At 42.6% G+C, this 11,748-nt stretch overlaps 1 protein-coding gene across 2 annotated transcripts in view; it reads left to right on the top strand.

Annotated features, from left to right (window-relative positions):
- Positions 1 to 3,021: 3,021 nt before the first annotated feature.
- alk (ALK receptor tyrosine kinase) overlaps positions 3,022 to 11,748 on the top strand; it is a 302,582-nt gene continuing 293,855 nt past the window's right edge. For both annotated transcript variants that reach the window (XM_027274896.1, XM_027274895.1), the window contains exon 1: positions 3,022 to 4,689. In XM_027274896.1, the coding sequence (XP_027130697.1) occupies positions 3,930 to 4,689 (760 nt within the window). In that variant the 5' untranslated portion in view covers positions 3,022 to 3,929. The remainder of the gene's footprint in view (positions 4,690 to 11,748) is intronic.

Genomic DNA, 11,748 nt, shown 5'->3' with positions numbered 1-11,748 from the left:
TTCTGCAGTGCTCCAAATGAATTCATCTGGATCACAATTATGCACATAAATATCTGTTCATCAAAATCAATTTAGTGTGAAAAATGGAACTGGAGCTAGAACGCTTGACTTTGGGTTTTGCTAGTTAAAAATCAATTTGTCCAACATTACCAATGTGTTTAATCTATTATTAATAACCCCAGATATTGTCTTGTTTCAGTGAATGGTTTATACCATTTCCACAGTTCATTTGCACCCACACCCAAATTATCAAACTTGCATTCAGCCACACTAGCTGGAAGCCCTGGTTGCACGGGCTCACCTTGACTCAGGCAACCAAGTCTCCAGTACTCATGTACAATGTCATGTACATGAATCTAGCGTCCGATGTAACATTGTACCTGCGGCTTGGCACTTGTGAGCACAGCATTACAGATTAGATATTGAAAGGAGTTCAGGGTGTCTGCCACTGTTTCTCCCTCCTTCCCCTGCTCCATACAAGGCTCATTCAGTCCCTTCCATACCATTTATGAGTCCTCACCTTGTCCAACCATGAATAAAACAACTTGTCGTGAATAATGTGTTCAGCTATTGGGCAGAATGCCTGATGAATAAAGAAACAAAGTATTTCACTCATGTGCTTCTGGGTCTAATTTTCTGCTCTCTCCTCTGCTGTTCCACCAGAGGTCAGGGCAGAAGATTCAAAACTGACTCAAAAATGACATCTTACACCTATAGAAATGTGAATTTTCTTCAACAACAGATGTGTGGGGTAGGTTCAAATAAAAAAATGGAAAAAACAAGAAAAGGACTTAATAATAATGCAGTCATACCTACAGGATTGTATCACAAACCTTGACATAAAGCATGTCCGCACAGAAAAGCACGTGTCTGCTTACAACACCATCACACAGAGCAAGCCTGCCTTGTCCAATTATGGCAATAGAGTGTATATTAAGGCAGCAATTGAAAAGGTGATTAGAGACAAAGGATAGCCTCGCTGAAGGACAGTTCCTTTATTGGGTAATAACTATGCAGGCACAAGACAGTGATCAATCAATCAATCAATATATTAATAATTCACATACTACTGTGCATCCCGATTAACCCCCGGGAAACAGAAGCAATCTTCTTCCTCAATCAGGAAAGAAGAAAGTAGTTATAGACATTTATAGACATACATTTGTAACTAAACAGCAATTGATGTTGCTTTATCAGCAGGACGGAAGGACATTGTATTGTGCAGAGCGAAGCTGAGTTGACTCCTGCTAAAAATGAATCACAATCACCTCTATATTTCTTGTGGCTTAAACAGGAATTAATGTTGTCCAATCAGAGGCGTGGTTGTTGTAAGCTGTAAAAATAGCCATAGCCATTAATATGGAAAGTCATATGGGAATCCTACATCAAAATACTGTACATCCATGGGGCAGCTGAAGCACAGCTGCAGTGCGGATGACTTCTAAATTTACAAAAGCAGTTTGGAGGAAAAACTGTGTGCTGAGCATACACGTTTGTTTTTAATCTGATTTATTTCTTGGATATAATTTGACCTATTAATTTACCCACATAACCACATTTTCATTTTTTTATTTATGGTTTTAATTATAAGCACCTGCAACTACTGTGTCTCTCACCGGGTGTGTGCACTAAAGAAGTCATCAGCCGAACACGTTTCTGACTGGAGGTTCATCAATGTGAACTTCAGTTTTTCTGTTCACTTCACCTGAACAGAAACAAAAATAAATATAAATATAAATATAAAACTAAAAAATAAAAATAAAAAATATCCTCACCCACAACATTGAAACTTCAAAAACAACAAAACTTCAAAAACAACAAAAAAGTTTGGCCCTTGAAGTTATTGTTCATAAAAATGAAAATTTTACCTAAGAGGCACTCACTTCTTTATACAGTACCAAAAAACCCATCTCTATATAGTGCCATATGCACCACAGGATGGAGCACACTGGATCAGAGAAACCAAACTGCAAAATACAAATTGATGAAGTCACTGACAATATCTTGGCTAAGGTATTTCAACACCTTGAGTTGAACCAAAATTGAAAGTTACATGTGTTAAACTATTATCTATAACCACTGAGCCTTTACAGAAGGTTGGAGTCAGTCCCAGCTAAAAGCTTGTATGTGAGGTGGTGTATACCCCTGGACAGGTTGCCAGTTCACCAAAGGGCTGACGAAAAACAATTCACAGTTCACATTAACACGTATTGGCCATTTAGAGTCACCAATTAACCTATTAACATGCATGAAGGAAGCCAAAGCACCCGGAGTGATCCCAGACACAGGGTCATCCAGCTGGCAGCAGGTTCGAACCCACAACCTTCTTGCTGTGAGGCGACAGTGCACCTCTATACCCACATCCCTTCCCTGTAAAGCAGAGCTTGGTATAGCCATATGCTTGAGATCTGCCTCTTATTCTATGGTGTCTTCTGTGATTCCTCATATGAAAATGTTCACATGGAGCCTTTATCCTCTTCTACAGATAAGGCTTTAATGAGACTGTGTGAAAAATTGCAAGACCAATTAGAGCTTTAACGGCTTTGTCTGTGAAACTGAGGAGCGTGAATTACCAGTGAGTATGTGCTGACGCCATCTAGCGGAGGATTCAACTTTTGGAGCCAGAGAGGAGAGAGAGAGAGAGAGAGAGAGAGAGAGAGAGAGAGAGAGAGAGTTGGTGTGTATTTAGGTGAGGGAGGGGTGGCCACATGAGCATTTTCTGGCATTTCTTTCCTCCTGCCCCTAAACACTGACCCCTTAATTCCCAATTAAGGAGGAAGTCTGTGTGGCAAATGAACCCCCGATGTTTTAAGGACATATTGGCCTCCTCACATCAGACATAACAAAAGCCAAATGGGCTCCAACCCAAATGGCCTCCCTCTGAAACTATTTGATTTGCACACAACAAGGGTGAGTGCGACTAATCCAATCTAATTTCCGGACACAAAGGCCCGGTGATTCATTGAGAAAAAAAAAAAAAATCACCAGAGACAAACTGTGGCGTTGTGCTGCCATACCTCCTGGCATTTCTAATTTCAATAAAGATACCAGGCACCATTACGGCTGCGCTGAGGGCGCATCAGAGCGTCCATAACGCGGCGGAGACTCCTGCGCTGACTGCTGAAGGCTTTTCTCAAGGGAGTCGTGTTCGGAGAAAACGTCTTATATTGACGTCAAATGGATGTGTGAACGACTTTGCAGCGTGTACTGGCATGACAGAGACGACCGACCGGAGATACCGGTTCTGAACAAATGAGCACCGAAATCATCAGCAGGCAATTAACCCGAGAGGCTGCTGCCAGGCTTTCCAATTAGCAAAGACTGTACGATATAATTATATTTAAAACTTTAATTGATGCTCCGCTTCTCCAAACTGGTTGTGAATTCATGATTTAGTTGTGAGGAAGGGGAGAGGGGGGAGGTGGGGAGAGAGAGCGACGCTGCATCCCGCTGCTGACAGACAGAGAGACCACTTGTGCCGCCGCCACAACTGTGCCAAGAGACAGGGAGTCTTTGAAAGCCACCGGAGCGGACCCGACCGGCATATCAATCAGCGTCCCGGAGAGCGACTCGCTGGGTTCGCACCGGCGATAAAAGACATTGTCTTAAAGGTGCGTGTGGGTTTGTGTGTGTGTGTGTGCGTGTGTGTGAATGCGTGTGTGAGGAACAGAGAGGAGACATGGCACTTTTTCCGTCTGAAGAAGGGAGGACAGCAACAGTCAGTGGGAAACAAATGTAAAAAAACCCAGTCCCCCCTCGTCTTGCCACGGGTGCGCACCGGCGAAGAGGCGCAGGACCCGCAGGATCATCGATTCGCACTTTGTGGTCTTGCGCTGCGTATGTGACAAGAGCAGAGAGAAGAAGAAGAAGCGGTGAAGGGTGGGATTAAGGAGAGCTTCTCCTAAACGAAAGACTGAAATTATTTAACCATGAACGCCAGGATATTGTTTTTGCTTGTTTGTTCTGCGGCATTTTTCGCTGAGCTGCAGTGCGCCTCGCCAAGGACCGCAGCGGGTATGGATCCCCCCACCGCCGACTTCAGCAACATCAGCGGTGGCGGTACTACCGGTGGAAGCAGCGGGGAAAGCGGGGGCAAAAGAGACTTGAACCAAACCATAAACTCCAGGCTTAAGAGGAAAACCCTGGCTGTGGATTTTGCGGTCCCTTCTCTGTTGCGCTATTACCTGGCAGAGTTCATAAAAAGACCCCTGAACGGCGACTGCCAGACTTTTCGCGGATGTTACACGGTGCGCGCAAACTTGAAAATGCACTGCATACCTTTGCAGAAAACCATATCCACTTTTGTGGACACGTCTACTACGGACTCTGCGCTGAGGAACATGTCTGTTGATGGACAGCTCCCCTTCTTCTACAAACGGCCGCTGTCCAAAGTTCTGAAATTGGGCTTGACGAAAGCCAGCAGGAAATCAAACCAAGTTGTGGTGGAAATAGGAGAGGATATAGTCAAGACGGGATGCGGGGGACTGTCTGTGTACGAGGAGGCCCCGGTGTTCACCCTGGAAATGGACCTCACAACTATTCTGGAGTGGTGGCTGGGCGCAGAGGGGGGCCGCCTCAGGGTCCGGCTCATGCCCGAGAAAAGGGCGCAAGTACCCGGGATAGAGGATCGGTACACCGCGGCTATACGCGCTGCAGACCCCCGCCTCTTCCTTGAGATATCCTCCCGGGGTGAGTTCCTCTATTTCTCTCCATCCCTCCCTCCTTTAGTTTCTCTCTCACTTCTCTCCATGTTGTTCACTCCCTACAGACACACACACACACACAGGCAGGCACGCACGCACACGCACGACTCAGCAGTCCTAATTCATGTCGCCCCGTCACGGTTGTGATTTGAGTTTTGCTGTGATTAATTTTTGATGTTGAATCCAGCGTGTCTAAAGAGGCGTGCTGCGTGTGCTCGGTCTGGCTTTCATGGTGAAATGAGCGGGTAAAAGAAATGTCAGCACATGGAGAAAGACCTGATATTTGCAGTGGCCTGATGGGAAAATGATGACTGGGGTGTTTGTGTGTGTGTGTGTGAGTGTCAGAAGAAAAATAACTCTTAGGGAATTCGTGCATTAAGGTCTGTTGCTGTGATCCAGAGGACTCAGACTGTTCATTATTGATGCCCACAGCGGCGCTGAGAGACAAACTGCATGTTGATTTAATCCCCCAAATCTCTTGGGATTCATGTTGGATCCGTGCAGCATCTTCTATCAGTTCTGATGTGCTAATTATTATTTCATTTGGAGGGAAAAGAGAGGCCTCATTTCCTGATAACAACACGTGTGTGAATTGTATTTAATCCAGCCTTATTAAAAATGATATTTAAGCTGGAAAAGACTCCAGAAGAGGATCTCTCTTCATCGGTTTCTCTTAAAGATACCTACTCAATTCCCTGAGCCACCCAGTGCTGAAGGAAGGTTGGAGATTTAGGAGAACGGGCTTTATTTTGATTAGGCACAAATTAAGTCGTTATCTCCAAGAAAGCTTTAGCACTCAATACTCGAGGGCCCTTCCCTCGTTCTTCTGAGCATCGGCACAATCAGTGTAATTGCTTAATCACTTTGATGAGAGAGGCTGGCCCAGAAAAAAATCAACAGAACCTATCAGACAAAAGCAAAAAAAAAAAAGAGACCTGCTCAGCTGGAAGCTGCAGGTGTTTGTGTGCATGTGGAAACACAATAACAATAACTGCACGTATTATTTTGGTTTGGTTGTATCATATCATGCCATATGTTGTAATAACAGATTAAGATTAAACACACCAGTGGCTTCAAACTGTGGATGATAATGCAAAGATGCACACATGGTTTATACAGCTGTAACTGTCGGTACAGAAGCATGCCAGTGGATCACCCCTGCAGCTCCCAGCAGGCGTTTTAACCAACACAGCTGGTAGTGTTTGCAGGTGGGAAGCCAGCAGGGGATGCTGTCATGTTTATTTCTTCTTTTACACTCTAGCTGTTTTTATTAGGGTGCCCTTTTCTCATCACATCAAGGTTCTCTTTAGAAAAGCACTGAACTCTTAAAGTGCTTGACTGGAGCTGCTCTTTGGACAGCAGATCAGACTGGTTATAGTGTGTAGCATCCAGCTGTGAAATGTGAAAAACTGTATTTGTGCACAGCAGTCAGAAAGGTTCGGAAGAACAAAAAGTTTGAACTGGGTTGAAGCTGAAAGACGCATCCAAATATCTCAACCAGACATGTTGTGTTTTTTGCAAGATTGTTAAAATTACATTATCAAGATTTTTTTTTTTCTTGTTGTTTTTGTTGCCAAACCAAAAAGACAGACCCAAAAACACACCCACACACTGCTGTCTAGTTCCATAGTTCGTTTTTTTTACTCTACATGGATATAATGTGTCCACTGCAGCTCCCAGCAGGCATTTCAACCAACCCAGCTGGTAGTGTTTGCAAGTAGGAAGCCAGCAGAGGATGTTTTTCAGAAAGGACCTCAGCTGGATTTTTTTTATTAGTTTCTTTTTAAAACCAATGAGGTGCTAACCAAAAACAGAGACTTACCGAACCATAGTAGTAACAGTTAATAGTAATAGTTTTGGAAGGCACAGACAGATGATATCCTCTCGCTGTCAGGGATCAGCGCCCCCCAAGCATTTTATGTGTCATTCAGGACGCTGCAAACTGTCAGTGCTTGAGCATGGAATGAGATTCTGTTCTGTAGCACTGACATGTTATTGCGTATGCAGGGAGAGCAATTTTGGTGATGTGGTCTTAGAGGAAACTACAACTTGTAAGATGTGATTGGGCTCAGAAACACTTACATCAAAAGAGAATTGGCAAGACCATTTTAAAAACAGACATTTAAATAATCCCAGATCCAATGTAATATACAAAACCAACAAAGATATTACAAGAAGTCAAGATATTAGTTTAGCTTTATTCATTAATGCACTCTAATGTGTGTGCATTACAGGGAAGGAACTGCAAAATGTGCAGCTCTCATATGCATTATCAGGCTGCCCTCCCTAGTTTATTACCATCACCGTCTTCCTCACATAACCCAGAAACTGATCAAGTCTTCAATCAGCAAGGAAGCCTTCTGCTCAGAGGAGCAAAGAGAGACTTCCTGAAGGAGGTGTCACCAAGGAAACACTGTATGAGTGCAGAGATTCATTTGGAATCTGTCATGATGATGGGTAGGGGTAGAATGCACATCACCAAAGTGACTTCATTTTGTCAAACTACAATGAGGACAGGACAAATAAAGACACTGCATCATCTTTGTATTCATAGATTATAACAGAATGAGTTGTACAATCAAGTTATGAAGGTGTTAAATCAAAATTGTACTAACATGCAGTTTTAAATGATCTTAAAAACGTGTTTCTGAGGCCGCACAGTGCTCATTGTTGGTTAAAATGCCCAAATGACGCTGAAGATTTAGACCACCTTCTGACCGAACTAGTCTAAACTATGAAAAGTTTACAAAGTGTATTTCATTCATTATGCCTCCTCATCATGGGATCTTTATGTTTTATCTGTGCTGGTTGTCAGAATGATTAGCACTGTCACCTCAACATTACATCAAAATGCAGGTCAGGTGAATGGGCGCTTGTATAATTGGATTGATTGCCAGATGCCAGCTCAGATAGGATAATTTAATATTACAGTTAGTAGACGATTACTGTGATCATCATATTTATGATGTACAACAATCAAGCCAAGCTGAGATCCTTGTTTTGAACGTCAGTTTTTTTTTGTTTTTTTTTTACCTTTGGAATAGCGGTGTGACAAAATACGTATATGCTTTTAGCAGAGCTTTAAATTGCCTTTTTCTGCGGAGGGAGTTTATTCAGTTGTCATGGGAATGGCTCAGTTATCATGTAAATCTTCAGTTTTACGCCTTTGCATGTATTTACCATATTGTGTGGCTATATATGTGATGGATGGATGGATATGCAGGATATGTGAGGACAGAAAAATGGACAGATAGTTACCACTGGAAAATGACAAGTGGCTATGGCTTCTCTAGTAATCAGAACGTCTCCGGTTCGATTCCCGGCTTCCCAGTCCAGTCAATGTATCCTCGGGCAAGATACTGAATCGCAAATTGCTCCTGGTAGCTGTGTTGTCTGAGCGTGTGTGTGTGTGTGTGTAAACTTGTGTATCTTCATGACCACTCTTGATAGTAAGTGCTCTATCCCTCCTAATAAGCAGTTGGCAGCCTCTGCCATCAGGGTATGAATGGGTGTGTGAAAGGATACATGCGAAGTGTTGTAAAAAGCTCTTGGAAAGAAAAATACGGTATAAATAGTCCATTTACTATATCCATCTGCATGCCATATATTCACCACCATGTGTTTGATGTTAACATGTAACATCCCTTCCCTTTAAGTTGTGGCTATTGATGCATTTGTATGTCAAGTGAAGGACGAATGTGAAGCCTCATTTTTATCTGATGGTCACAAAGGAAGAAAGTGTCAGACAGAGGCTCCGCACACTACAGGTGAACTTCCTGCGAGCTCCTGCATGTTTGCAGAGTCACAGTTATTATCATAAGCTGTTATTACTTTATGAGTATAACCGTGTTTACACTCTTGATGCATAGACAGAAACAAACCCCCTCCCCTTGCACACACACACACACATCTGCTGTCTCTCCATTCCTTTGCCCTGCTATAATACACGCTTCCCTGTGCCAGCTTCACACACACTCCCTCCTGACTCAACACAAGGCTCTAATGGGTATTGTCTCTCTCTATCTGCTTAGCTTTACACTCCTGATTGGCCAGTGTTTTTTTTTTTTGTGTGTGTGTGTGTGTTTTTTTTTGGCATTTTTCTGTGTAATGTGCGTGTTACACTTGTTTTTCCAGCCTCTGGTAAGAAGCAGGCTATTAGCATGAAATAAATACCAACCATGGCACCCAGAATAATTTGACGATCAGGCAAACATGCCTGTGGGAATCAATGCATTAAACTCTGCACAGAACATTTATACTCTCTGCCCTATGGGGGAGCTCATTAATGAGAAATGCTTCTACGAGGTATAGCGCAGGAGAGGGGAAAACAGTGGTGGGCAGGTGTGATAAAGAGTTGACCTCTACTTTATTAACCTCTGTTATGTTCACCAAGTGGTGCCATAAATAGGTTGCAAGAGGATCATTAAATGATCTCATCATCGGAAGCGGGAGGAAGTTGGGACCCCTGCTTCATTAACCTGCACATACTTACTGCTGAGCTCTTTGGGATGTTCATGTTCTTCGGCACACTATTAGCAAAAAGTATCTTTTTAAACTTGCCTAATAGGATGTGATAGTAACCCTAGAGTAAAACAGAACTGTTGCTATCATGCTTGAGAGGAGCAACTGTGTGCATTTGGGCTTTTCTCCCCATGTTTGCCCCTCATCTCTGCCCCAAATGCAAACACAAACTCCTGTGATTTTCTATTGAACATTCCCAAACAGCTATTTCCATTTTGAGAGGTTTAAAACAGAATCCTGGTGGCGGCGGATGTTTTAGCCTTAAGGTAAATATCACAATTTCTTCTGAATCATAAAGAAAGTCAACAGTAAAATTATAAAGTTGGATTATACGCTTGGTACTTTGTTTACCCTGCGTTGCTTGTGGCCCTTATGGAAGAAGTTTCTCCTTGAAAGATGAATGCACTTTTAATTTTCCACATCCTAAATGCCTTTCTCCTGACAAAGTAGCTGGCATATTAGCCTCAGGAGAAGTTACAGTATTTTTAGTAAGGGTATGAAACAGTGAGGTGTGCCTTTTTTTGTTTTTTAACCAATGATTGCAGAAAAGTTCATCGTGTTGCTTTTTTTTGCACTTTTTTTTTTAACACTTTAATGGTCATACTGGAACTTATAAAGTAGACAGACGGACAAACTCACAATTTTGAATTGGTATTATTTGAATGAATGGATTTTGATTAACGTTAACTAAACACGATGAACTAGTTTTTGGTAAAATCATTTTTTTTGTATAATTTGAAGTAGCAATTAGAGGCCTTTAGACCTTAGACCTGAGCTGATTAGAGCTGATTAACATCCATTAACATCCAACTTTAAATGGCTTTTATTTATTTATTTATTTATTTGTACTAAAAGGCGGGTGAGTATGTTTTAAATGATATAAAAGAGCAAACGAATGAGCAAATCCACACACCGTAGAGCTGAAACCAGCACATCTTCAAATAATTGATTGCTTTAGTGCTACTTGAACTTCAGTCCAGACTATGGTTTGATCTCCTTGCATTTTGACACGCTGAACCTTCCAGCCTTTTCTCTCGCATGCCAATATCTCCCTCCAAAAATAAAGCCTTGCATTTCGGAGGTTGTTGTTTGCGGATCCAGATTCATTCACTTCATTGACCAAGAGGGAAGAGTTTAGGTATTTTGTGTTGGGAAGCTCATTCTCAAATACTAGTTAACCTGGAGAAGTAAACATGGCAGAGTGTGTAAACACTGCGGTGGGAACACGGCTTAAATGCTGCTGTTGACCTTTAATTCTGTCCATCCAGGTGGAAGGCTGCAGAGCCACAGGAAAAGTGACATGACATTGCGAGCGAGAGCGTGGACTCGTGGCAATCAATGAGACTCCTGACATTTAAAGCTTGTATCAATCAGCTGCTAATGGGAAAATCAATAGGAAGTCAGAATGACATGCCACTTTATTATTTATGCATTTCTATGATCAATTCACTCAAGGAGTCGGTGGCGTGCTGTGACACCCCGGCGGACCCATGAGGCCCTGTCCAGCTGATCGATACTGCAAGTTGCACTGGGTGTGATCAAGTGCACGTGTCTTAGCATTAGCTGCTAACCAGGCTTGAGTTCATGACAGAGCGGTTGAGGTGAGATGGCAAGTAATTCAAAATGAAAGAAAGAACCTGTCTGCCGCAGCTTTCCAGTTTTTTGTTTCCCTTGTGCTGGGTAGCAATAAGAAGTGGGTATCAGATTTGTCATCAGGAGTAGTTGGATTCATCGTGTCTATCCTCTTTACAGATGTCAATAATAAGACATTTGCAGCATTTACAATATAAACACCTTGAAGCGTTTTAGCTTTTACAGTGCTCCAGAATCAGTGCTGCTTGACTGAGCTAACTGAGTACAGTGTAATGATATCATTACCGCCCTGTACAGTCACCACACACACACACATCCCAATGCAGTACTCCCATGTAGCTCTTCGTGAAGTGTTGCAAATATAGCGCCTTCTATTGTGATGGCCCCGAGTTAAGAAAACAGCAATTCTCAGTGTCAGCATGTCCAGCGTGGATGGTTTAAATCCAACACATTTTAATGAGATGGCCCCTGAACCTGCTCCGATTCATTTATGACAGTCACATTCAACAGGGCTGCTGTCAGCGTAATGAGACGACTGATTCTTCTTGACTTAAAGCGAGCGAAAGAAATCATTTATTTGTCTGCCTGAGCTGTTGAAATGTATGGCCTTGTGTGCTGGCCTTCACATTAGTTGGCTCTATCTCAAGAGCTTGGGGGAGCGCAACTGTTGCCCAAAAAGACAAGCTGTTAGTATTCTGCAGCCGGCCATACTTAAAATAAAATATGAAAATGTGAAGCTTGCCAAAGTGGGGACTACGGATAAACACCTTGACAATGTAAACAGCAGCAAATGCCTTTTACGATATTAATCACCCTCACTGAAGTTAATGCGTGTGTCAATGTTTTGTAAATTAGGACTCAAGGTGACTTTGGCTGTGATTTCCCTTTTCACTTCTTATTCAGCACTGTCTTTTTTTTCACCTCGTTTCCC

This window comes from Larimichthys crocea, chromosome XXIV, assembly GCF_000972845.2.
Source record: "Larimichthys crocea isolate SSNF chromosome XXIV, L_crocea_2.0, whole genome shotgun sequence".
NCBI lineage: Eukaryota > Metazoa > Chordata > Actinopteri > Sciaenidae > Larimichthys > Larimichthys crocea.
Note: the sequence above shows the minus strand (reverse complement) of the source record. Positions and strands in the feature narration are given on the sequence as shown.